Here is a 27,996-nt window from a genome sequence, read left to right on the forward strand (position 1 = left end):
GCAATACCTATTTAATAGCTAATGAATTAAATTTAATTGTAAAGATATATTTAAATATACCGTATTTCCTCCAACCTCGTTCCAAGCAACACGCAGAAAAATAGCGAGGATTCGAGCAAAAATTCATAATTTTTATAAATAAGGCTTCTCCTATTCAAGAGGGAATATTATCCAAGAGGATACAGTAATAATATTTAATAATCAGAATTTTATCAAATATTTTCAGTTTCTAATGATGAACTGTAATAAGACTATTATTCAAATTAAATTTAAGTTTGAGACTATGAGTATTAAGTAGAATTAATTTGATAAGATTCAGAATTAGACTCCTAAATATATTCCGTATTTGTGTTTTGTGAATCTTAATTAATAATAGGTCCTAAAACTCGAGTAAAGTATGACTAACTGCTAGCTTATTCATGAAATTAATTTTGATACTAAATACTCTGACTGACTTGGTAATCTCCTGCATTTATATTTTTTATATCTGAATTTTCTGAAGAATGCTAAATAATGTTATAATCTGTAATATTTTTAACAAAAAATTTTAACTAAATACTTTTGATAAAAAAAGTTACATGAATTTGATTGCCAATTTGATTCTATTTCCATAGGTTAACTTTTATTCTGAGTATTCTAAGAAATCTAATTATTTTCTAAAGCTTTTTATTAATTAAATACTTTTGATAATAAAAATTACATGAACTTGATTGGATATTTGGTTCTATTTCCATATCTTATTTATTTTCTAAATCTTTTTAAATAAATTTAAGTATATATTTACCTGATTTAAAATAATATTTTACCCTAGAGCTGTTTTTCGATGTTATTTATAAGTTTTAAATATTCTTCATCAAGTTTTAATTCATCTTTAGAATATTAAATACAATCAAGTTTCTTTTCTATCTACTCATAGAATGTATTAGTTTCCTTAGAATTATCCTCAATTTTATTAATTAGATTATCAATTAATTCATTTTTTTCATAATTAGATTGTCTAAAGCACTCCTCAAGCAGTTGGATTTGAATTTCAATATTTTAATTCTAAGAAATTCTTTTTTCATAACTTAACAATTTTAAAACAAATAACTTAATGTCGTTATCTGCAAGACACTCTACAAAAGATTAATTTTATGGAGTAATATTTTCATCTAAAAGTAATAGAATTTATTAAGTAATAGCAATAATATTAAATTGCTTATATTTATTTTAAAATTCTATAAACTAAGTTTTTTTATTTTCGGGTTCTTGTTGAACTGAAAATGTACTGTAATAAAATCTTCTAAATTTTTCAAATAAAAAATGTATGCTATCTGCAAAATCTTTATAAATTTAGTTATCATAATTTTAAAATTTTTCTTCTTTTGAAATTATTTACATAAATATTTTATAAGTAACCATCTCTAACTAAAATTTGTGAGATGCCTACTTAATTGTACATCTATTTTAAATGCTATTATCTATCATTTAATTTATTAATTATTCCATTTACATGGATTTATAAAATTTATTATTTGCATAAATTTTATTTATAGACTTTCCTATTGAAAAGATGTCACTTTCGAACGTATATTTTTCTTCAATTGGTTCATAGCCTTTCGTGTATCCTAGAGGAGTAAAAAACTTATTAAATATTTTAATTTGAGAGAATCCAAAATCTATGATTTTAATTTTGGTATCATCATCGAGAACTGTCACAACGTTTTCAAGCTTAAAATCTGAATGTATGATATTCAAAGAATGTAAATAACAAAATGCTTTCATAATTTGTTATATATAACCCATTGCTTTCTCCTAATCAATTTTCTTATTAATTAAGAGTTTATTTAAGTTTTCTCCTTACATTTTTTGAACAATTACAATTTCGTTATTTGTAACAGCAAAGACTTCTTCAATATTCTAAATATTTGGATGGCATAGCAACATCTAAATACAGGCTTCGTTTAGCTGTTTAAATTTTTATAATTCGGTAGTTTACTGAATTTATTTTTTAAATATATATTTTTCATATTTTTTAAAAAATATATATAAATTATTTTATCTACTGCCTGGAGGCAGAAGATAACGAAAAAATTTATATTCCTACTTAAATTTGTTTGATCGCTCCATTTTGTATAAATAGCAAATTAAACGGTTATATTTAAAAAAGAGCTCAAGAAATTTTTAGAAATCAGTACTTGTTTATTTGCAGATTTAAAATATGAGATTCATGTTCTTGATAGCTTCATCATATTATTTTCCCAGTCTTAAAAGAATTGTGTAAATGACTGATAAAATTAAAATCAAACCTTTGCCATAACTATAATCTTTATCAATAATCTAGCTTTTGAATTTTTGAAAAGACTTTTTTATTTTTGTTATGTTAATATTTTCTCCTACCTCAAATAATTGCAACTATTTGAATACTTAAAACAGTTCATTACCAAAAAGGTGGTAATATATGGTTTCTATGTAGCTTAGCAACTAGCTGCTCTAATTTTAAAAAAATAAAAGAAGACTCTTTTCCAGATTATCGCCAAGATTTGTTAAATGTATTTTGGAGTTATTTAATTTTTGATTGATAAAGTAGAAATGAATGTAAAAGAGGTCAACATGGTTTTCTATTCTCTCTTTCATGGTTTCATCATTAATATGAGTTAGAAAATTTTTCAAATATTCTATTTAGTTTTTGAGATCCTTTAATTTATTAGTATATAAGTAGCACAGGGCCATATATGTATGCACTGATTCAATAAATCCCAATTGCAAATTTTCTTTAATCAAAAAAAAAAAAAAAAAGAGGATTAATAAATAGTTAATCAATATTAAACAAAAATCATCAAAATTTTTTTATAAACTAATACTTTCTTCATCACTCTGTGATCTATCTAGCTCATGTAAATTATAAAATTTAGAAAGTTTATCAAGCAAGTCTTTTGCATTAGAGTACTATTCCTTTTAAAGGTTATGATAAGTATTTGCAAGTAATGCTTTATGATAATTTATGTTTTATTCATCTTAATTATTGAAATAATTTTAAATCGTTTAATTTAAGAGACTTTGAAGTTGAATTTAATTTTCATAAGTTTTAGGTTAAAATCGCGTATCTAATAGAGAAATAACGCTATAGTTATATTCATGACCTGCTATGCATTTGTGAAATTCTAAACTTTCTTATAGCTAAATGCATATAAATTCTTCTTCTGTATCTTAATTTTTTCTAACTTAATTAAGATAAACCTTTAGCTACTTCATGATATCTAAAAATAATTTTTTCTTCTATTCCTTCAAATACTACATCATAATTGTAAAATAAAATATTTAAAACTATGCTCACACTTAAAGAAATATGCATGATTAATTACCTTTGATTCTAATAGTACATCTTTGTTTTTTTATTAATTTTACTAATTTTAATTCTTCTAATTTTTATAAATAACTAATGAATCTGTTCATAAAATGAAAAATATTTTACCTTTTCACTATCTAACTAAAGTAATATCTCTAAAATTAAGCTTCTACTAATCTTAAAAGGATCCCAATTATTATTTTTAAAAAGTTAACTGAAGTCTATCCTTTCCATCTTTATATATTAATCTTTAATATATAAATGTTTATAAATATATATTTTTTAATTTTTGATAAATCTAAATACCAAAAATCTTAATATTAAAAGAGAATAAAAATCAAAAGATAACCATAAAAAATATTTACTTTGAAAATACAATCAAAAATATCAATCAGCAATATTTGCAAATTTATCAATAATTAATATCTTTTAAATAATCTTTCTTTAAATAAACAACTAACACTAAAACTAAAAATTCTCTAAAAATAAAAATATTTTATTAATTATTCATAAATTAACAAAAAGAAATTGTTATTTTTTTATTTTATTAATACAAAATAGAATAATAATATATTTTAATTTAACTATTTGAATTTCAACTATTAAATAGGAACATGCATGTGCACTTATGGCTCTCCAATTTTATAATCAAATTCAAAGTATTTTCGAGTTATCAAGCTTTTCATTCATTTTTATTTGAGAATAAATGTTTTTTTGTGAAAAAACAAGGTAATGAGTTAGTTAGTTACTGTGGATTTTATAAAATATGTTCAAAATTTTTTAAATATGGAAAATTTATAGAAATACATTTTATTTGTATAAAGAGGGACTTATATTCATAATTTTTATAAGAGGGACCATTATCCAAGAGAATATAGTAATTAAATTTAACAATCAGAATTATTTCAAATTTTATTAGTTTGTTATGATGGATTTGGTAAATTTACAAATTAGTGTTCTGATTAACTATTTTGTTGTTGATTACTAAGAAAGCTGAGTAGAGTTTATTATTCTGATTAAGTTTAACTTTGAGACTAAGAGCATTAAGTATAAAAAGTTTTCTAAGATTATTAATTAAATCCTTAAAAATTTTGGATATTTGTGTATTATGAATCTTAATTAATAGTTTGTTATGAGGATGTAATAAAATTAATTTAATAGCTAGGGACCTATTAACTTTCATTGACATGGTATGATCCTACATTAATATTTTTTATATCTTGATTGTCTGAAACTGAATGCTAAATATCGGATTAAGCTGTAAATAATTTAAAGAAAAATTTAATTAAACACTTTTAATAATAAAAATTACTTAAACTTGATTGATTATTTATTTATTATTGCGTGCCTTGATCTATATTAGGATTATTCTTTGATTTCTATTTATCTTCTAAATCTTTTTTATATAAATTTAAGTTTATTTACTTGATTTAAAATAATATTTTACTCTAGAGCTGATTTTCGATATTCTTTATAAGTTTTTAATATTCTTCAGTATGATGAAGCTCATCTTTAGAATATTTAATTTAATCAAGTTCCTCTTATATCTACTCAAGGAATTTATTAGTTTCCTTATTATTATTCACAATCAATTAATTAATTAGATCTTCAATTTATTTATTTTCTTCATAATTAGATTCTCTAAAGCAGTCCTCAAGTAATTCAAGTAATTCGATTTAGGGATCTATAGAATTATTTTATTCCTAACAAATCATTTTTTCGAAATTTAACAATTTTAAAATAAATAACTTAATATCATTATCTACAAGACACTCTACAAAAGATTAATTTAAAGTATTAATTTTTGCATCTAAGAGTAATTTAATAGATTTAATAATACCAATAATTTCAAATTATTAATATTTATTTTAAAATTCTTTAAACTTAGTTTTTTCATTTTCTGTTTCTTATTCAACGGAAAATGTATTGTAATGAAATCTTCTAAATTTTTAAAATAAAAAATGCATGCTATTAGCAAATTCATTATAAATTTCATTATCCTAATTAAATTCTTATTATGAATTTATTTATATATATATTTTGTAAATAAGCATTTCTAACTAAAATTTGCTATAGGCCTACTTAATTGTACATCTATTTTAAATGCTATTTTCTATCATTAAATTTATTAATTAATCCATTTATATTGATTTATAAAAATTATTATTTGCAAACATTTTTTTTATACTCTCTCCTATTGAAAAGATGTCACTCTCGAATGTATATTTTTTTTCAGGTGGTGCATAGCCTTTCGTGGATCCTAAAGGAGTAAAAAACTTATTAAATATTTTAATTTGAGAGAATCCAAAATCAATAATTTTAATTTTGGTATCATCGTCCAGGACTATCACAACGTTTTCAAGCTTAAAATCTGAATGTATAATATTCAAAGAATGTAAATAACAAAAAGCTTTCAGAATTTGTTATATATAACTCATTGCTTTCTCCTAATCAATTTTCTTATCAATTAAGAGTTTATTTAAGTTTTCTCCTTACATTTTTTGAACAATTACAATTTCATTACTTTTATCAACAAAGACTTCTTCAATATTCTAAATATTTGGATGACATAGCAGCATCTAAATACAGGCTTCGTTTAGTTGTTAAAATTTTTATTATTGATTTGTTTCCTTCTTTTTTTTTATTACAAATTGTTCATTTCCTTTTTGGTATTTGAACAATTTATTTAATCCAGTCTCTCTAAATTAGCTACAAAAGTTATAATCTATTTCAAATTTTTCAGATGGCTTCTAAACAATTTTATATAAATAACAAATTAAACGATTATATTTAAAAAAGAGATCAAGAAACTATTAGAAATCAGTATGTGTTTAAATACAGATTTAAAATATGAGATTCATGTGCTTGATAGCTTCATCATATTCTTCTCCCAGTCTTAAAAGAATTGTGTAGATGACAGATAAAATTAAAATCAAACCCTTACCATAACTATAAACTTTATTGGTAATCTACTATTTGAAATCTTCAAAAAATTATTTTATTTTTTGTATGTTTATATTCTCTCCTTAACCCCTATTTTTTAACTCAAATTATTGCAACTCTTTGAATACCTAAAATAGTTCATTACCAAAAAGATTGTAATATATAGTCTCTATGTAGCTTAGCAGCTAGCTGTTCTAATTTAAAAAAAATAAAAGGAGGCTCTTTTCAAGATTTTTATCAATATTTCTTAAATGATTTTGAGATTTAACTAAATCTTGTTTGATAAAGTAGAAATGAATGTAAAAGAGCTCAACATGGTTTTGTATTCTCTCTTTCATTGCTATTGATTTTTAGCATTCACCAATTCTTTATTTATCATTAATATGATTTAGAAGATTTTTCAAACATTCTATTTATTTTTCGAGATCATCTAATTTATTAGAATATAAGTAGCAGAGGGCCATATATGTATGCACTGATTCAATAAATCCCAATTGAAAATCTACATTAATCAAAAGAAAAAAAAGAGATTAATAAATAATTAATCAGTATTAAACAAATAATCATCCACAAATTTTTTTTTACTAATACTTTCTTCTTCTTTGCACTCTGATTTTTTTAACTCGTCTAAATTATAAAATTTTGAAAGTTCTTCAAGCAAGTCTTTTGCATTCTCATACTCTTCCTTTTAAAGGTTATGATAAGCATTTGCAAGTAATGCTTTATGATAATTTATGTTTTTTTCATCTTATTTATTGAAATATTATTAAATAGATTATTTTAAGAGACTTTAAAGTTAGATTTATTTTTCATAAGTTTTAGGTATAAATCCAGTATCAATTAGCGAAATAACACTATAGTTATATCCATGACATGCTATGCATTTGTGAAATTCTAAACTTTCTTATAGCTAAATGCATATAAATTCTTCTTCTATATCTTTATTTTTTCTAACTTAATCGAGATAATCCTTTAGCTAGTTCATGATGTTTTAAAATTGACTATCCTTCTATTCCTTCAAATACTATATCATATAAAATATTTAAAACTATGTTCATACAAAAGTAAATATGAATGTATATTGATTACCTTTAATTGTTCATTTAGCTTCTCTTTGTTTTTTTATTCATTTTAATTCTTCTAATTATTATAGTTATTAATCAATCTATGAATAAAATGAAATATAGCTTACCTCTTCACTATTTAAGTTGTTTAAAATTAAACTTCTGCTAATCTTAAAAGAATCCCAATTATTACTTTTAAAAAGTTCACTGAAGTCGATTATGCTCTTCTCCATCTTTATATATTAATTTTTAATATATAAATTTTTGAATGCAGTTATTATGTTCTTTTTTAATAAATCTAATACTACAAATCTTATAATTAAATTGGAATAAAAATTAAAAAAGAACCTTCAAAATATTGATTTTGAAAATAAAATCTAGAAGATCAACAATATATATCCCTTAAATAGTCTTTCTTTAAATAAATATCTAACACTAAAACTAAAAAATTTCAAAAATAAAAATATTTTATTAACTATTAATAAATTATTCTTTTTTATTTTATTTTATTAATTAAAAATGAGAATAATAATATTTTAATTTAATTATTTGAATTGAAAATTTAACTAAGAATGTGCGTTACATGTGCATTTATGATTCTTCCAATTTGATAATCAGTAATATTAATTTAATTTTATAATTTTATATTTTTAAAAGAAAGATTTATCTTATTAATTTATTTCTTTCTTTCTTACTTAATAATAAAATGAATATTATTAAACTCTTTTATCATTAAAATAATTTAATTTAAAAGTAGTATAAAGTATTTATTTAATTAAAATAGTAGTTAAATTATCTTTTTAAAATATAAAAAAATTTAAACAATCAAAGTAGTAAATAATCATTTTAATTTTTCCTAAAATTAAAGATTTGCTTATTTTATAAGCATAAATACCATATGATTTATTCTTGCTTTTGTAAAAATTTCATAATATATTGTTATTAGATTGAGTGCTAATTTCATTTGAAATGCTCATTCAGTTTAAAATAATATATTTACTACAATAAAAGTTTGGAATTGCATCTAAAATTAATACTATTGATTTATTACTGTTACTAAGCTAATTTATCCATCTATCTCAGCTATCATGATATTAAGTATTGTAGAATTGAAAAAACTAAGATTTTAAACATTAGATAGCTTTAGAGAAAACAGAATTTGAATTGAGAGTCTTAGGTTTTTATAAATTGTAAGGAAAGTAAATATATGCATAGTACATTTCAAACTATCTCGTAATATCTACAATATTTTTTCGAGATAAGAAATATGTAGTAGAAGTTCATTCCATATCTATAATTCTTTATAGGTATTCCTACTTATAAATGTCAGAAATTGTATATGTTTAATTTTCTTTTACAGCATTCTTTATTTAAGCTTATTCTTAGCTAGTTAATTGAGGACTCTTAGTAAATTAAACCATTCTTTAAATTGATTGATATATCTTATGGAAGTAACAATAGGTTATAATTTAAGTTTTTTACAATTAGATTCAATCAGTTTACAAATTTTTTAATTATAAATTAAAGGTATATTTTGAATTCTAGTAGAGTTTATACATCTTAAATATTAATTGATATTTATTATATGTATTAAAATGGATAATATACATACCAATCCTATTAAATTGCTAATTTAAATATCATAAAAAATAATTAGAGAAGAAAGAGTTATTTTTAAAAATTTAGATTTTAGTTAAATCAATATTTTTAATATAAATAAGGTATTTAAATTTATATATTTTAAATACCTATAACAATTGATTAATATAAATAATACATATTTAATAATAGTAAAGAATTTAAATTTAATTGTATATATATTTATATAGATAAGGTATCATCTATTTGTTCTAATTGTTAAATAAGTTTTATTTTCAAATATTTCAAATCAATAATTTATGATTAATTTATTAATTCTAATAAATTATTAATTGTTTTTTATTTGAAAAATAAATTATTTAATTACTCTATTCCCTTTGGATAAACCCCCTTGAGGTTACTATTTATTGAAAACTAAGAATATTTAATAAGTACTATTCATAATTTTTATATAAGGTTTCTATTCAAGAGGACTATTATCCAAGAGAATATAGTAACAATATTTAACAATAAGAATTATATCAAATTAAATCAAAATATTAAAGGTCTATTAAATTAGTTTGTTTGATTATTAAGATAGCTGCAATGAGTTTAATATTCTAATTAAGTTTAAATTTGCTACTAAGAGTATTAAATATAATCATAAGTTTGATAATATTATTAATTAGATTCGTAAAATTCATAAGAAAATAGGTTATTTATGTTTTGTGAATCATAATTAATAGTAAATTATGAATATATTATTATATCTGGTTTTTCTGAAGTAAAATACTAAATATCATTTTAAGCTATAAATATTTTTAACAAAAACATTTAATTAAATTTTGATAATTAAAGTTACATGATCTTGATTGGTTATTTACTTCATATTCCATATTTTGATCTATATTCTGAGTATTCAAAGATATCTAATTATTTTCTAAAGATTTTTAAATAAAATTAAGTATATTTACTTGACTTAAATTATATTTTACTATCAAGCCTTCCTTAGATATTATTAAGAGGTTTTTAATATTCTTCAGTATGATTTAATGAACCTTAAGAATATTTAATATTATCATGTTCCTCATCTATCTACTCAAGTATTTTATTAGCTTCCTTCTTATTATACTCATTTATTAACTTAATTAGATATTAAATTTATTTATTTTTTTCATAAATAAATTCTCTAAAGCAGTCATCCACTAATTTTATTTTGTGATCTCTTTAATTATTTTAATTCTAACAAATCTTTTTATCCTAACTTAACAATTTTAAAACAAATAACTTATTATCGTTATTTGTTTAACATTCTAAAAAAGATTAATTTTAAGAATTAATCTTTTCGTCGTCTAAAAGCAATTTAATAGATCTAATAATAGCAATTATATTAAATTACTAATATTAATTTTAAAATTCTATAAATTAAGCTTTTTCATTTTCAGATTCATATTGAACTGAAAATGGATTGTAATAAAATCTTTTTAGTTTTTTAAATAAAAAATGAATGATAATTGCAAATTCATTTTAAATTTAATTATTTTAATTAAATTTTTGTTTTTAAATTTTGTAAGTAAGCAATTCTAATTAAAATTCGCGATTGACCTACTAAATTGTGCACCTAATTTAAATGTTGCTTTATAGCATTAAATTTATTAATTTTTCCATTTACATCGATTAATAAAATTTTTTATTTGCAAAAATTTCATTTATAGACATTCGTATTAGGAAGATGTCACTTTTGAAGGTATCGTGTGATTCATAGTTATCCGTATATCCTAGAGGAGTAAAAAACTTATTAAATATTTTAATTTGAAAGAATCCAAAATCAATGATTTTAATTTTGGTATCATAATCCAGAACTGTCAAAACGTTTTAATCTGAATTTATGATATTCAATGAATGTACATAACAAAAAGGTTTGATAATTTTTTGTATATAATTGATTGCTTTCTTCAAATCAACTTTCTAATTATCTAAGAGTTACTTTAAGTTTTATCCTTACTTTTTTTGAAGAACTATGGTATCAAAATTTTTATCAGCAAATACTTCCTCAATATTCTAAATATTTAGATAACATAGCAATATCTAAATACAAGTTTCGTTTAGTTTTTAAAATTCTTTTTGTTCGCTAGTTTTCTTTTCTTCCTTCGATTATTTTTTTATTAATTTCTCATTTTATATTTTGTATATATCCAATTTATACATGTTGGTCACTCCAAATTCTTTAAAAGATGTATATTCATTCTATAATTTGTCTGATGATTCCAAAAATGTTTTGTATAAATTACAAATCAAACAGTTATATTAAAAAATGAGGTCAAGAAACTATTCGAAGTAAGTATTTGTTTATTTGCAGATTTAAAAAATGAGATTCATGTTCTTGATAGGATCCCTCTTTTTTACCTTAAATTATTGCAATTTTTTGAATTCATAAAATAGTTCTCTGCAAAAAAGATTGTAATATATGGTTTCTATGTAGCTTAGTATCTTGCTGTTCTAATTTAAAAAAAGTAAAAGAAGACTCTTTTCAGGATTCTTACCAAGATTTAGTAAATATATTTTAGAGTTATCTAAATCCTTATTGATAAAGTAAAAATGAATTTAAAAGAGCTCACCTTGATTTTGTATTCTCTTATTAACATTAATTTCATCATTAATGAGAGTTTGAAAATTGTTCAAATGTTCTATCTATTTTTTAAGATCATTTAACTTATTAGACATGTATGTATGCACTGATTCAATGAATCCTAATTGCCCTATAATCAAGAGAAAAAAAAGAGGATTAATAAGTAATTAATCAGTATTAAACAAAGAATGATCAACAAATTTTTTATAAACTAATACTTTCTTCTTTGCTCTTTGACCTATTTAACTCATATAAATTATAAAATTTGGAAAGCTCTTCAAGTAAGGCTTTTACATTAAAGTACTCTTCCTTTTAAATGTTTTAATAAACATATGCATATTTCAAGCGATTTTAAAGTTAGATTTCATATTCATAAGTTTTAGGTTAAAATAGCGTATCAATTAAGGAAATAAAGCTCTATTTATATACACAACTTGCTTTCCATTATCTATTTCTTCATTATTTCTAGCTTAATCGATGTAATCCTTTATCAACTTCATGATATCTTAAAATTATTAATTCTTCTATTCCTTTAAATATTATATCTTAATTGTAAAATGTTTAAAACTAAGTAAATATGTATGATTGATTACCTTTAATTGATCATTTAGCGCCTTTTTGTTTTTTTATCCATTTAATTTATTTTAAAAAATAATGAATAAGTGAATAAAATGAAATATATATTACCTATTCACTATTTAGCTGTAATATTTTAAAAATTAAACTTCTACTAATCTTAAAAGTATCTGAATTATTTCTTTTAAAAACTTAAATTAAGTTTATGTATTTCTCCATCTTTTTATATTAATTTCAAATATTAAAAAATGCATATAAATATTTATATTTTTTAAGCTGTTATTTATTTAATTTTTTACTCTAAGAAGTATAAATAAAAGTGTTTTATACAAAAATAAATAGTTATTGTTTTTTTTATTTCGTTTTTTTTTTCAAAATTATAATTAAAAAATATTTTTACTTTATTATTTGAATTCCTTATTTAGGAAAGAATACTCATGAGTATTTATTTATAATAATTCCAATTTGTTAATCAATAGTAAGTATTTAATTTTATCATTTTATATTTACCATTTTCATTTATTTCTTTCATTGTTAATAAAAAAATAAGATTATTAATCTGTTTTACCATTAAAATTATTTAATTTACAATTAATATAAAATATTTATTTTATTAAATTAATTATTAAGTTATCTTTAAAAAAAAAATTAAACAATTATTGCAGAAAATAATAATTCTAATTTCTCTTAAGTTTTATCTTTAGCTTATTTTTTAACTGTAAATTAATACCTTAAAATTTCTACTTATATATGTATTTATTTTATAATATATTGTAGTTCTTTTAATTTTATGTTTATTATCTGCAAGCGACAGACCTTAAAAAAAATATTTTTTTGGCAAGCTGCAATAAATTAAAAAATATTTTGTAAGTAAGTTAGTAATCAATAATTCATAATATATATAATTAGTTAATTATTATTTGAAACACAATTAATGAACTTAATATCCATAACAAATCCTATTAAAATAAATATAAATTTTTTGTTTATTAATACATTTGAAGATATTGAGTTTCTTTAATGTAAATAAATATGAACCAATTCTTAGAATAATTATATAGTTAATAAATAAATTATTTTCAACGTTTAAAATATTTGCCTTATTAAAAAGTGGGTTCATCATAAGAGTGACTTGTTTTTATGGATATTTTCTATGTTATAATGGAGAATTTAAATTTTAAAATATTTATTTGAATGGCTTTTGAAATTTAATTTTGCGTTAATACGTCGAATTTAAATATCTCGTAATCTACCAAAAAAATTGAAAGTAGATAATATTTAAAACCCTTCCTTGATTTTCTTCTATTTTAATTAATATTAATAATTCTTATAAGGCACAGATAAATTTTGGCTGATTAATAGCTTTCGTAGAAATTAAATTCCTCTACTAAATTAATTCAAGTTCTCCTCTAAATTTTTGCTCAGCAAATTCTACTTGATTGTATCAAATAGACAAACACAAAAATCAAAAAATATTTTTAAAATAATTCTATTTGTATTTGATCAGCTTAGAGAAGATATAATTACACATATGTTGGTGAACAATAGAGTAATCTTTATTTCTAAGACAATGATGTTTATTTAAATTATTATCACTTGAAAGAAGCACATATGTTTCCTTATTCTTTATATTTTTAGCAACTCAAAAAACTATCAATTAAAATATTTAAAGTTACATCTCTAAGAATTATAATTTTCCATTACTTTTTTAGACTAAAAAGGGTAGTATTTCCAAACTGAAAGAAATTTTTAGTAGTATATTTGATATAAAGTATAAAATTTGAAAATCTTTCTTCTCCATTAATCAGTTTCCTTTATAACAAAACCAACTAAAAAAAATTTGTTTTCTCTTAAAATAGATAATTTTTTTAAAAAGTTTCATTTGTTTAAAATAAATGAAGAATCTTCTTTTAAAAATAGCTCTATTTAAATATCTTTTTTTATATTTAAAACTAGTTTTCAATAATAAAGCATCATTTAAAGCTTCTAAATTCATTTCAAGCATTCAAAAAATGTTTATTGTGTTATGTTATGAACTTTTTTGCGTTTGTTGTTGTGTCACTTAGGTTTAAAGAAATTATATAGAACGAAAAAATACAAAAATTAATTTAAAAAAATAAGTACATTTATTTAGTTAAAGTAAATATACTTACGTTATTAACTAAATAACAGTGTTATATTTAAAATTCCAAAGAAATTTATATGAATATAATAAGAAACAGTTGAGTTTTTGTTGGATGAAGTATATATATGTAGTAAATTGCATAACCAAAATGATAAATGAATTTAGATATATGTAAAGCAGTACAAGAATTAAGACAATACATTTAGAGAGCATATATTTATATATTTAAAGTAAAGTACTTAAAATTAAGTGCAATTTTTTATACAAAAATATTTGGTTAAGTGGTAAATAGTTTGTTTTTATTATAAATTTTGTTTGTTTGATTGATTGATTATGCTGGCACTGTAATTTAGTCAGACAGTTTTTATTGAAAAATCTTTTTATATATTACTTTATAAGCTACTTTTTTTCATTTTCAAATGTGATTTTTATTAATCGATGCATCGAGTCAGTCACATTTTTTAAAATGTGTTTAAAAGTAGTTTAAAATTTTAATGAAATTTTATTTTTTAAAGTTATTTCTTTCCTTTTATAAATAAAGCATTTATTTATATTTTTAAAAGCTTAGATTTATGATTGATTGAAATCAATAACCACAGAAATATTATCTCTTTAAGATAGGGGCAAAAGAGAAATCTCTGTTTAACTCAATTTATCCTGGCATAATGTTTTCTTCATTTTAATCCTCAGAGAAGTAAGATATTTCCATAGAACTATCGTTATCGGAATTATCACCTGCAACATTAAAGCTTATTGTGTTTCTTTTTTGTATAAATAAGATATCACCGTTTTGAACGCTAAGCTATTTAAGTGTTTTATTGTTATCTTATATTAAAGCACCGTTGATACTAAAATCACAACCAGAAACAGTGAGGTGGGATTAAGCATAAATTAATAACTTTAAGGTATTTAAATTATCATTTTCCAAAGCAATCACTTGGAACTTTTCACCGTTGTAGTTTTAGATATTAACAAAGAGTTCAGCTTCCATTTTATTGTTTAGTTTATCTTGGATATTTTTTTGATTTTAAATATTAAATTTATAGAGATTGAATCTATTTTTGGATAATTTGATTTTTTAACTTTTTATTTCTAAATTAATTAATTATGAGTTTGAATGAATGATTAACTACAACTTTAACTGGCAGTATTCATTCTTCTATTCTTTTACTAATTTTTTTTCTATTTTAACTTTGATAATATTGAATGGAAATTAATTAGACTATAGCCAGACTCTTGCTATTTAATAGGCTCGGAATGTGAGAGAAGCAATCAAATAAATAATATCTTTGGCAAATTTAGATCTATGAATAAAATTATTTACTTTTCGCATTAAAAATATTTTTATTCTCATATAATTATAAAAAGGAATCATATTACAAAATAAGAATAGAAATTTGAACTTTATAAAAGCTCATCAACGATACAGCGATTCAGCAAATTATAGGATTATCTGTGTAATGTAATATCTCCCATATGATTAAGTGAAAAGATAAGATGGAATAGACTGAAATTCTAATTAAATATCAAAAGCATACCACACAAAATAATAATTTCACATATAAAAGTAAATGTGTGTAATGGCCTTCTCAACAAAATTTCTATTGTTGGATAAATAATATAGTATTATTTAATTTTAGTTTACTGACATGTTGCCTCTACTTATTAAAAGTTGATTTATCAAATTGAAAAAAATTAAGCTTAAACATACATAGATAAATTGATTCATTTTAAATGTTTAGAAGTTTCTTAAAAATATAGATTTTAAATAGAAAATTTTCTATCAGATTTTCTTCTTCTTTCTTGTCAATTAGCCCCCAAATCTAAATAAATAAATAAGTAAATAAATAAATGAATTAAAAAATTTTCTTGTAATCATCTATACTAAAATTAAGAATTTTTTTGTCATTCAAAAATAATTAATTTTTTTTTAAAATAGAAGAATATTAATTATAATCGATATCATCGTTGTTTTTCTATCTAGCTAAATAGATCTTTTTCTACTTTAATCATAAAAGTATTGTATGATGAATTGATCATTTAATAAGAATTTATTATAGTCTCTTTATTCATTCACCAAATATTCTCAAAGACTAAATTTAAAAAGGTGTCTTTTTCACTTACTTCCTCGATTAATCAATCTATGTTTATAAGTATTATTTTATTCTCTTTTCATTTTCAAAGCATCATAAACATTTTACACTTGCATTTGATAAGCTTTTATTCTTGAATAATTTTTGTGTTTTCCTTTAATTATAATATCTGATAAAAGATAAAAAAACTCAAACATTATATATAATATTGGGAGTTTAGTTATTATAAATAAATATATTCTAAAAAAATTGCTAATTTTTAGATTTTACATTAATTTTTATGTATGAATTATGATAGAAAAGATATTTTGTTACTCTATTATGTGTAAAGCATTTAATGACATTCCCCTTAAATCAATTTATCTAATAATTCATTGGTTTGTTTGTTCTTATTATCCTGTCATCATATAAATTATTTAATTATATATGATTTCAATTTTTATATACAAAATTTATGAAATAATTAAAAAAATCATAAATGCTAACATTCATTACATCATAATTTGAAGCAAGTTGGAAAGAAATTGCTTATTTAAGCGGATCCATATTTTATAATTTACATTCTTAGATTTTTAATCTATTTAAATTTTGGCTTTTGAGTTTACTATTATGGTATGTAAATTACTAATTTAAGTGATAGTAAAAAGCTTTTATTAGTTTATTATTGTCATCTCTTACAGAAAAATAGATTTCTGTTATCTTTTTAATTTACAACTAAATTTTGTAAAGATTATCTCCTATTATTTGTGTTTAGAAGCTAACTTTATTGGTAATATCTGATAAATATTAACGAAAGTATTACTAAAATCTTTTCAGAAAATATTCATTCTACTAAAAATAAAACAATGGTTATATCAAATATTTTTATAGTAATACTTCTAATAAATTTGCAAAAGCAATTTATAATTAGGTTTCTAACAAAATTAATTTCAAAATTATATTTCTTTTTAATTCTTACAGCATTCGTTCCAAATGTAAAAATTATAATTCTATTCATTAGCTTCTAATTAATATTTTATATTTATCATTCACGACAAAAATAAAGAAAATTTATTATTAGAAAAAGTTTCCAAGCCAAAAGCAAGCAGAATTTTAATTTAGAAATTATCATCCTTAGGAATTACAATTAATTAAACACAAAAATAAATTTTAATGTGACAATAAGCTTTTGCTTTAATAATAGTAATATCACGTGATTTATTTTTATGCTTGTATAAATTTACTTTTGGGTAAAAATAAAAAGTATCTATTTATAAATGTTACAAATCTATATGTCTATATCTAAAACCTGATTAAAAATAAGTATAGTGCTAAGGTAAAATTAATATTTTTAGAAATAAATAAGTTCTAATCCATAAATTGAGCCCCAATTTTTTGGAGTTTACACTTATTTCAATTATTAATTTTTTAGTTATAAAGATTATAATTTTTTAAAATAGATAATTAATCTAATGATAAACTAATAGATAATGAATTTATCAACATTATTTTTGCATAGTTACTCATTAAATTAATTTATAATATTTTTTATTCCTATATAGAAAAAAAATTTCTAATGATCTACATAAAATGGTATGTTTTTCTGTTGATTTTTGGCATATTTAAATAAAATTTATTTTAAATGATGAAATGAGGGAATTTATTAATAAACTTACTTAAAATTTAAACAAACAAACATAGCATGGATATTTTTTTTATCATATATATAATAAATTGTTTAAAATTTATATTTAATATAAAATTAATTCTACTAAGATTAAGAAGATTTCTTTGCAATTAATTAATTATATAAATAAATAAATAATTTATCTCTCTTCATAATTCAATTGCAAATTATTTATTTATTTACTTACTTACTTACTTACTTATTTCATTTTTTATTATTTTATTTGTTTGTTTGTTTTATTTTTGTTTAAAGCTTTCTTTAATCATTCGCTTTATTTATTTTTAGAATAAGTTAAATTAAAGAATTCATTGATTCATTTATATAACTTTATCTGATTGTTTTTTTTACTCATTTTTTTCAGGATGAAGGAGGGATCATACCTTTATTTTTGATTCCATATTCTAATATTTGGTCTTGGTCTAGGTATTTTTTCATATCAATAGCTTCACCTCTTTAATATGCGTGCTTGATATCTCTTTTTTACTACTTATTTAGCTTAATTCCATTTACTTTTTTGCCTGCTAATAAGAAGACTATGTCATCTTCATCAAACTAGATTTTATCACCTATTTTCTAAGCTTCTTATTTCAAAAGCATTTAATCAAGTTTTTTTTCTTCTTAGTTGACCATTAATGCTTCCATATTTTCAGCTTTTTCTTCTTATTCCTACTCATTGACATCTCCTAAAATATTTCCTACTTATATGTCAATTTAGTTACTTTGCCAGATACCGCAGTTTTCTTCACAGGTAGGAGGCAATTTACAGTAAAGAAGCTTTCCAGAAACAAGTTCCTTTAATATAAGTTTAGATGACTTAGCCATATCAGGAACACCACTGCCAGTGTAGTAACCCTTAGCAATTGCATATTTAGAAAGGAAGTAAGAACCATCAGGAACTTCAACATCAATTTTTATTTTATATAACTTTTCAAGAACTATTTTAGGAATACGAGAGCAGAGTAAATCAACAGGACTGAGATAGTCTTTAAGTTTATCAATAGGCATGACACCGTTGCAAACCATTTCAGCACGAGTAGAAGCTGCATTGGGGAAAACGAGACCAGGGCAATCGCACAATATCAAATCTTATTCTAAGAAGTGAGTTTGGAAATTCTTTGTTTTACCAGGAAGAGAGCCAACTCCGACAAGTTTTTTGTTACACAATGTGTTAATAACTGAAGATTTACCAACATTAGGATATCCGACCATACCAATTTATATAGCCATTTTTTATTTGTTAAATTTCATATTTTCAGCTTCATCTAACTAATCTAAAATTAGTTGATCTTCAAGATGCTCATTGCCTACAGATTCTTATTCTTTCTTTTGCTTGATTTGGTTCTTCTTTTGCTTTACTGATTAAACTAATTCTTTCAATGTGCGAAGCAGTGTTTCTCTGTTGCAGATATTTGGAGTATTCAAGTATTATTTAGTTTTTTCGTTATCTTGATTTTTCTTTTCTTCTTCTTCATCATCGTTTAAGCCTAAATCCTTAGTCAAGAAAATATTATTTTTGACTTCTTGAGCATGATTTGCATCAATCTTTTCTTATTCCATCTTAGCGCTAAAGAACATGTGCTAGACATTCTATTCATTTAAGTAGGTAGACCATTCCTTTCTAATATCATCTGATATCAAATCTGACTTGTTAACAAGCAAGAAATTTAGCTTATCAGCATTGACTTCTTTAGAGTAAACTTCGACATCAGGACATCTATTTATTTATATTCAAATAGATTTGAAATATGAAAAAGTAAGAGAAAAAAAGTAATGATTGAAAATAAATGTTCTATTAGGTTTAAAATTGTCTATTAAAATATTATAATTGATTTGAAAATTAGCAATTTATTATAGATAAAATTAAATCATGCCAGCAATGAATGTATCAATTTTTTTATTAGAAATTTAATGCTTCTAAAGAATTTATCAATAACATAATTTGTTCATTATATACCATCAATCCTTATTAATTATGGTTTATTTATATTAAGGCATCTTTTAAGATTTTTTGGAGTTTAAGACCCTCAACCAATTATAAAATCTGGGAGGGGAAACCTTAATTAGTGAGGATTAATGGTATATTAATTTATCAAGAAATTGAGATGATATAATTTCTATCTTTTATTTATCTTTCTATTCTGAATGAAAGTATTTCTACCTTCTATTTTTTGGTTCTACTATATGATGTGAAAATAATTATGATAAGTTAATGTCTATAACTTAAATGGCAGAATAGATTGAAAGAGTATCAAAATATATTTTATTTTATTTACTATTTCATTTATTATCATTTTTTTTTGAAATAGAACAATAAGTATAATTTGCTTAAAATACTTTTGTTAGAAAAGCAAGCAAACATAATTAATTGATTAATTAATTAATTAACTATTCTATTCTATTTTATATCATTTTTTAGCTTAAAAATATTTTATCTCAAAGCTGATAAATAAATGGATAAATATGTCTCTGATGATATACCAATGTACTTAAGGATAAAAAACGTGTTTGTCCTATTTATCTTCTCAAATACATTGTGGATAATATTTTTTAATCTAATTAATTATTGGCTTTTCTTATCAAAATCTAAAATAGAAATTTTAAAAAGATAATAAATATGTCTCTAAATTTAACTAAAGCCCACCATTGAGTAAATTAATTTTATCAAATATCAGACAGAATTAAGAGATTAAAGTTATTATCAATTTATTTATTGTTTTTTTTGGGTTCCATAAAATATTTATTTTCAAAAATTTGTGCATAGAAAACAAATTTATACCTAAAAAAGAGAGGATCACGGCCATCCACAATTTATACAATGATGTCTGATCTTTCAATAACACGCCAAAGCTATTTCCAAACTTCAATGTTCTTTTCATAAGGGGTAATCTAAATTGTATAATGAGCTTCTTCAATTTTAGCCAAAGCTTTTCTCCATTCTACAAAAGATTAATTTTCTAAAGCATTTAATTAATCTTTAGTCATTTCTTTTGTCCACTTAGGCTTTCTTGGAATACGTAAATTTTGAATATATTAGTTATTTTCAATGTTAAAGGCACCATCATTAATAGCTTCTTAATCTTTGATAGCATCAATAACAACTTCTCTATCATTCATGTCAGTTTTTAGCTTCATACCACGCAAGGCTTCAAAGTTTTTATTTTGTAATTAAACAACCTAAAGGAAATCATCCAAATTATCTTAGTCAATACAGGATTTTAAGTCCTTTCCTTTTTCTAACTAGGCTTGATTGTTTTGAGCATGAACAAAACGAGGAACATCTACAGTCTTAGGCTAAAAAGAGTGGTTTTTGTGCTCAATTGCTTTCATTAGGTTACGACCTAAAGTACCTTTTGCTTTATGAACTCTCGGCATTTCTACTTTCTTAACTATCCTTTATATCTATATATCTAATTTTTTCTACCTATCTTCTTTCTTTTAACTTTTGTTTTGTTTTTGTCACTTTTGATCTTTAGTCTGTTTATTTTTTCAATTATTTGGCTTATAACTCCATACAAAAATTCTATGCTAAATTTTTTTTAATAACCTTCTAACTAATTGCTATTAATTCAATCTCTACTAACTTTGCATCCACAATACTATCCTTATCTATATATTAATTCTTTCAATAAGTATTACAAGAATTATAATATGGAAAAAAAAAAATACAAAATTTTAATTTATTATAAATTTTCTCACTAAATTATTAATTTGTTTATATGATGTAAGAAATAAATTAATAGATATTTTCGATTCCACTTATTACCAGCTAATATTATTATAATTCATTATAACATGACTGTTCAATGTTTGTTGGCTCTACTTAATTAAATTGAGTATCTAAGTAGAAAAAAATTATTATTTATTTGAATTGATTAATTGATTAAATATTTTAATTATTATTAATCTTTATTTAGCAATTTTAAAATTCACATAAAAAATTCATAATTATTTTTAACTTTACTATTAAATTTGTTTAAATATTTGAACTATCTAAATTATAATACTCGAATTGACTAAGTTGAGTTACTGTTAGGAAATGAACCAATCTATAAGATTTTATTGTAATATTTTTCAATTAGTACTTTTTTAAATTGAATACATAAAAGTAAAATTTTTTAATCTTATTTTTGAATTAGTAAAAAATTAATTTTTTCTTTTCTTAAAAATAAATATGCTTAAGTTATTAGAATTTTTTTAATCAGAATAAATAATTATTAAAATGATAATTAAATATTCACTACCATGAAAATAATTTCTCAAGATAATTTAAAATGATAAAATTTCATAAAAAAATAAGTAAATCTAAGTTTAAAATAAATAAAAATAGTAATTAATTATAAATAGGCAATAAAAAACAAATAAATTTATTTTATAATTACTTTTTTTAAATTAAATAATATATTTTTAACTTGAATACTTTAATTAATAAAAATTAAATTTATTTAAATAGAATTAAAGTCTCTTTATAATTTTATTAAATATTAAATTAAATTTATTAAAAATCAAATATGTTTAAGTTAGCATAAAATATATTGATTAAATTACATTAAAAATATTTAAATTTATAATAGACAAAGCTTTTTTTATTAAAAATAGACAAACAAAGATAAAACATATTTTTTCTCATCTTAAATCGCATTACTACATAAATTAGTTAATAAAGAAGCATTTAAATCTTTTTACTTAAATAAAGAAGAATATTTTGCATTAAAAATAAAAAAATGGAGGAAACAAAATATAATTTAAATGATAGTTTAAATACTATTACCATTTTCTAGTTTGATTTAACCTTTTTAGAAATGATTTATCCTTTGACAAGATAGAGAATAGTTGAATTTGATTTAAGCAACAACAAATCTTCGGAAACGTTTGAATAATTATTTACATATATTGAACTTCACTCTAAAGAGTGGAGAGGCATAGTTTTGAATTTTAGGTATTAAAATAGATATCTTCCCTAAAAGACTTTAAAAAATCTTTCACAGGCTATGAAGTAGATGGAGAATTTAACTGTATTAAAATTTTCTTTTGGAGGATATTATGTAAGCAAAAACTATGCATAGGATAATCAAAAAGCACATCATGAGTGGGAAAAAACTACAACTGGGTTACAAAAAAATTATGACAGCTATAAAGAATTGCTAGAGGTCTTCTCATAAATTATTTCTAAGTCACCAGATCTTAAATCTTTCTGCTTAGATTTTTAAGGATTATCAAATGACTCTACTTTTGTGCTAAGAGAGCTTATAGCTATTAATCAAAGTTTGTACAAGTGCCTTCAATTAGAATAATATATCCTTAACTTCAATCACTGCAATATATATAATTATTAATAGATGTTAGCAGTGTTTTTAAATACATTTGAATTTCTATAAAATACTAAATTTCTGAGAAAATTTGTCCTAAATATTACTGGATGGGAGTTAGATGTGAGCTGCTTTCAGGTTTTAGGGAAAATTTTGGGTGAATACTTACCTCATGAAAAAAGTCAATTTTAAATATTTTAACTTGACCATTCCTCTAATTAAGAAGTTGATAACTAAAACTAAACTTAAATAAAAATTTTAACTTCTAGTTTTCAAAAGCTTTTAGAAGCAACTTAATCTACACTAAAGACATTTTATCTCTCATTGGTAAATTATTAATGTTAAAATTAAGAATTGATCATTTTCAAAGATATTTTCAAACATTTGTCAATATGTTAAAAACTATAAAAATTGAGTCTAAGAATTTAGGGTTGGAGATGCACAAGCGTATTGATTGAAGAAGAATTTTACAAGAATTTAAAATAATTAAAAGAAATGCGTTCTCTTAAACTATTTACTTTTTCTACATTCCAATCAAATCTGAGTCGCCAATCCCCTTTTTACAAGTATGGCTAATCAGTGATTTAATTGATAGGCCAAAGTAATTTGGTTCATAAATAAAATTTAGTGTAATAAAGAGTAATATAGAAAGAATTATCTTAGCTATATCGTTCTGATATACTCATACATCTATACAAAATATGCAATAATTAAGAATGTAATTTAGATACTCCTAATTTTAAGATAAGTTTATACAGCTGAAAATAAATTGTATTTTATGATATTATATAACTAAAAGTATAAATGTATAAAATATTTGCAATTTTTTTATTTATTAAATTCTTGTATTCGAATTAGTCAAAAATAAATTATTCTAATTTAATCTAAAATTATTTATTCGTAAAATAAAACAATTACATTCATATAAATTTTAAATAACAGATATGGTTTATAAAATGCTTAAAAAATACTCTAGAATATGTAGTTGTTTTTATTTATTATTTATATATTTAGTTTTATTTCTATTTATTTGTATTTGTTATTAATATCTTTATTTTTATGCTTTTTATCTCTTAATATTTATTTATTTATTTTTCTTGTCTTTTTATTTAAATTTATATCTTTCTTTCTTTCTTTCTTTTTAAAAATCTTTTTAAATATCTTTTTTATCTTTTTTCTTTTTAATCTTTCTTTAATGAATCTGAGCTTGCAATAAAAAAAAATGTTCTTAGGTCTTCTTCAGGTATCTGCAAGAGATAAGGGTACCTAGTGGAATAGGAGATTCTAGTATATAATATTTTTAGATAAGGAGTTCATTCAACTCTCAAGATTTAAGCACTTTTTTTGATTTTTCCACAAAATTTACATTTTGAATACAATAAGGATATCTAATATTTATCTAGATTGATTTTTGGAGAGCTTTTTTCATTTATTTATTGATTTAAAATCATGCACGTTGAAAATATTCTCCTGCTTGATAGCTCTATTGGTTTAAAAACTTAGGGATATTGGATATGGGAATAGCTATCAAAGATATTTTTAAAAATTTCAATCTTAAATGATAAATATTAGCATTTTATTGTTTTTTTATATTTACTTTTGTTTTTTTGAAAAAAATAAAAATTAAATTATTATATCTTTTTTCTTTTTCCCTCTTTTCTTTTTTTCAAATTAATTTTTCCCCTTTATTAAGTTTTTGAATATGTTCACAAGTTCTTATATTTTATTAAGCTAAAAACTCCCCACTATTAATTTTCTTATATATCAAAAAAATAAAATACTCTTCTTTATTTTATCTTTATAATTAGTTCAATTAAATAACAAGAAATTTAAATTTCCTCTCCTCCTTTTTTACTTTCAAGAAAATTTTTTATTTTTTTATTTTTTTAGAAAGAGCTTGATGCAATATAATTAATTAAAAAAAAATAAATAAGATAAAAGGATAAATACTTAAAGAAGTTAATAATGTGAGAACTTAATGACTTTTGAAAAAATATAAGTTTTTAAAACCCCTTATTTCCAAGAACGAGGATTCAATAAAAAAACCAAAACCATATACATATTTATTTAATCCTCATATATGTTCCAGGAACGATCTAACCTAAATTTTTAAACTACTCAAAAGTCAGTCAGAGCACTCTCCATTATTAATGTTCATTTGATTCAAAAAATAAGAATCATTTGTAATATCAAAAACAATCAAACAAATTAGCATCTTTTTTCTCTTTATACAAAGATTGCTTTAATAAAATTATATTAGAATCTCTTATTCCCTTAGGTAAAAGACACGACTGAAGAGAAGACTCACATTATTTTTAAAATCTCCCAACATAAGCTCTCAATTAATTTTAAAAAGAAAAAAGAAAGAAAGAATAAAATTTTGAAAAATTTAAAAAGAAAGAATGAAATATGAAAAACTAAAAAGAAAAAAATACAAAAAAATAATTAAAATAAGACATAAGAAAATTAAGACAGAAAAGATGAATTAAAAAATTAAAACAAAATAATTGAAAAAAACATAAAATTATTCGAAAAAAAAGAAAGCATCTGCTTACTTTATGCTTTAATTCTGTTTTTATTTTATATTTTTTTAAGTAAAATATTTTCTAATTATATGGAAAATAATTTGAAAAATTTAATAACTTTGTTAAATTGTTTTTTATTTTATTTTTCTATTTTAAAAAATTAATTTAATTTTTATTATGTAAAACTAAAAATACAACTTCTAAAGAAATAGCAAGTGATTTTTTACCTAAAATTTAGTTGAATTACTTTGAATAGAAAGCTATTTCATTTACAAGAAAATTTAAAAAGGATTGATTAAACGAAAATAACAAAGATAAGCATGGGGATAAGAACATCTAAATAGGTTGAAGTTGATGATTTTTTGGAGGTTTTTGGAGAAGAGAATAAAAGTAAATATAAAATCGCATAATTATTTTTTAGAATTGGACACAAAAGCTTAGATTTATATTGTTAATTCTTAAAATTAAAGGAAGACATGTTAGTAGAGCCGATTTTAAAATAATCAGATAAATATCAAATTAAACTGGAAATTCAAAATTGTTTTAGGTTGAGAGTCTGAAAGATCAATAGCAATATTTCATGAAATAGCTTAGTAAATTTGAGTAAAAAATATATTTTTTAAACAAATAATTTTTATCAATTTGATATAAATTATATGTTTCCATATTTCAAATAGAATTTATGACTAAAGAGAAATAGAAAGAGTTCATAGAGAATTATCTATATGCTCTCTATTGATGAATACGAAATATGTTGTAAATTTGCACTATGCTTTTTAAGATCTTAATTATCTCTACCTTATCCATGACTATAAAAATGGTCCTAATCTAACACAGCTACTAAAAAATATGAAAGTCAATAGGGTGCAAATCGAGGAAGCCCATGCGTGTATTAATTTTTTTATAATAAGATTGATAGTATTATAAATTTAATTACTTATTTAATTTTCACATTCAATTTTTGATTTTTAACAAACAAACAAATCAAATTATTTATTAATTTCAAATAATTTATTAAATAGAATTCATTTTTTCTTACTTGCTTCTTGGCTTAGAGTATTTGCATAAAAATAATATTGTAGTCCTTGGACTGAGGCCTGAAAACATTTTGTTTGATGACGAGGGCTATCCGTGTATCTCTGGGTTTTAGCATGCAATTATTGAAAATCAAAGAAACAATAATAGATAATATGATTTTATTTAAAGTCAAGAAGATGATGATATAATTAACGATGATTTAATAACGCCTTACCTCGCTCCAGAAGTCCTTTTGAAACAAAAACCTAGCTATGAAGCAGATTTTTATTCTTTGGGAATGATTTTATATGAAATTATAACAGGAGAAGTAAATTTATTTTCCAAAAGGGATTTTGTATCTAAATTAAAATTTTTTATTAAAATAAATAGAGAGCATTTTACAACAACTTGAATGGTGCTACTTTGAAAAAAGAAGAGGAGAGATAAGAATTAATTAAATTTATTTTGTAGCAAAAAACATAAATTTTGAAAGCAGAGTTACGTGAAGAACTAGATCCAACAAGTGCAGATCTTGTCAACAAATTAATTTTAAAAAAAGTATTTAAATTCGAATTAAAAAAATATTTCTGAATTATATTTTTTAATTTAAATAGCCTGAAAATAGAACTGGTTTCTATGGAATTGAAGATATTAAGAAGCATGGGTGGTTGAAAAACTTTCCTTGGTAGAAAATTTGTAATTTGTTAATTAAATTAAAAAAAAATAAATTAATTTTATAATTTCATTAATTAAAAGAGGACAGATTCATTAAAAAGTATAGTTTAAAAAAGTAAAATTCTGCGCTAGCTTAAAAGACAACCAATTAGAATGTTTCTGATTTGCTGAGCCAACAGAATTAAGATATAATTAACACAATTTAATTTTAAGAAAAATTTGAAAGATTCTATTATTCTTCTGATGACCCAAACGATTTTTACTATAAAAGCAGAATTGAACATGAGAAAATTATTAAAAAATGATATTAAAATTATTAAGTTTATTGTGAATGCATTGATTGATTTATTTATTTTTTTTTAATTAGATTCAAATATTTCGTTTGTTTTTCTTGTTTATTCCAAAAATCTTATGAAATTATTTAATTTTTTCTAACTGATTTTTTAATTGTTTTGAAAATTCAAATTTTAT

General features: G+C 21.4%; 9 protein-coding genes across 9 annotated transcripts; 1 reads left to right on the forward strand and 8 right to left on the reverse strand. All coding sequences in view use genetic code 6, as the record gives it.

Moving 5' to 3' along the window:
* Positions 1 to 212: 212 nt before the first annotated feature.
* TTHERM_00440500 (kinase domain protein) lies at positions 213 to 1,926 on the reverse strand (the record flags this gene model as incomplete). The annotated part of the gene is made up of 4 exons (XM_001017845.2): positions 213 to 523; positions 579 to 656; positions 701 to 754; positions 807 to 1,926. 4 exons carry the CDS (start codon positions 1,924 to 1,926, stop codon positions 213 to 215), a joined length of 1,563 nt encoding a protein of 520 aa, XP_001017845.2.
* A 1,352-nt stretch (positions 1,927 to 3,278) lies between these two features.
* Positions 3,279 to 3,562, reverse strand: TTHERM_000440489 (hypothetical protein; the record flags this gene model as incomplete). The annotated part of the gene is made up of 2 exons (XM_012798038.1): positions 3,279 to 3,401; positions 3,455 to 3,562. The coding sequence occupies 2 exons, from the start codon at positions 3,560 to 3,562 to the stop codon at positions 3,279 to 3,281; spliced, it is 231 nt and encodes a 76-aa protein (XP_012653492.1).
* Positions 3,563 to 4,233: 671 nt separating this feature from the next.
* Positions 4,234 to 7,568, reverse strand: TTHERM_00440490 (kinase domain protein; the record flags this gene model as incomplete). The annotated part of the gene is made up of 6 exons (XM_001017844.3): positions 4,234 to 4,586; positions 4,641 to 4,724; positions 4,776 to 6,773; positions 6,857 to 7,295; positions 7,361 to 7,411; positions 7,464 to 7,568. The coding sequence occupies 6 exons, from the start codon at positions 7,566 to 7,568 to the stop codon at positions 4,234 to 4,236; spliced, it is 3,030 nt and encodes a 1,009-aa protein (XP_001017844.2).
* Positions 7,569 to 9,465: 1,897 nt separating this feature from the next.
* TTHERM_00440480 (hypothetical protein) lies at positions 9,466 to 10,560 on the reverse strand (the record flags this gene model as incomplete). The annotated part of the gene is made up of 3 exons (XM_001017843.2): positions 9,466 to 9,722; positions 9,776 to 9,853; positions 9,909 to 10,560. 3 exons carry the CDS (start codon positions 10,558 to 10,560, stop codon positions 9,466 to 9,468), a joined length of 987 nt encoding a protein of 328 aa, XP_001017843.2.
* Positions 10,561 to 11,883: 1,323 nt separating this feature from the next.
* TTHERM_000440469 (hypothetical protein) lies at positions 11,884 to 12,337 on the reverse strand (the record flags this gene model as incomplete). The annotated part of the gene is made up of 3 exons (XM_012798039.1): positions 11,884 to 12,087; positions 12,136 to 12,156; positions 12,230 to 12,337. The coding sequence occupies 3 exons, from the start codon at positions 12,335 to 12,337 to the stop codon at positions 11,884 to 11,886; spliced, it is 333 nt and encodes a 110-aa protein (XP_012653493.1).
* A 2,492-nt stretch (positions 12,338 to 14,829) lies between these two features.
* On the reverse strand, positions 14,830 to 15,234 carry TTHERM_00440470 (hypothetical protein; the record flags this gene model as incomplete). Its single annotated transcript, XM_001017842.3, has 1 exon — positions 14,830 to 15,234. One exon carries the CDS (start codon positions 15,232 to 15,234, stop codon positions 14,830 to 14,832), a length of 405 nt encoding a protein of 134 aa, XP_001017842.1.
* A 3,125-nt stretch (positions 15,235 to 18,359) lies between these two features.
* On the reverse strand, positions 18,360 to 21,374 carry TTHERM_00440460 (ribosome biogenesis GTPase Lsg1, putative; the record flags this gene model as incomplete). The annotated part of the gene is made up of 2 exons (XM_001017841.3): positions 18,360 to 19,716; positions 20,779 to 21,374. The coding sequence occupies 2 exons, from the start codon at positions 21,372 to 21,374 to the stop codon at positions 18,360 to 18,362; spliced, it is 1,953 nt and encodes a 650-aa protein (XP_001017841.1).
* Positions 21,375 to 22,625: 1,251 nt separating this feature from the next.
* On the reverse strand, positions 22,626 to 23,159 carry TTHERM_000440429 (transmembrane protein, putative; the record flags this gene model as incomplete). Its single annotated transcript, XM_012798040.1, has 1 exon — positions 22,626 to 23,159. One exon carries the CDS (start codon positions 23,157 to 23,159, stop codon positions 22,626 to 22,628), a length of 534 nt encoding a protein of 177 aa, XP_012653494.1.
* A 2,994-nt stretch (positions 23,160 to 26,153) lies between these two features.
* Positions 26,154 to 27,830, forward strand: TTHERM_00440430 (Serine/Threonine kinase domain protein; the record flags this gene model as incomplete). The annotated part of the gene is made up of 7 exons (XM_001017838.3): positions 26,154 to 26,223; positions 26,304 to 26,436; positions 26,511 to 26,722; positions 26,856 to 27,178; positions 27,241 to 27,408; positions 27,465 to 27,546; positions 27,607 to 27,830. 7 exons carry the CDS (start codon positions 26,154 to 26,156, stop codon positions 27,828 to 27,830), a joined length of 1,212 nt encoding a protein of 403 aa, XP_001017838.3.
* Between the last annotated feature and the right edge of the window lie 166 nt (positions 27,831 to 27,996).

This window comes from Tetrahymena thermophila (assembly GCF_000189635.1).
Source record: "Tetrahymena thermophila SB210 genomic scaffold scf_8254607, whole genome shotgun sequence".
Lineage (NCBI taxonomy): Eukaryota > Ciliophora > Oligohymenophorea > Hymenostomatida > Tetrahymenidae > Tetrahymena > Tetrahymena thermophila.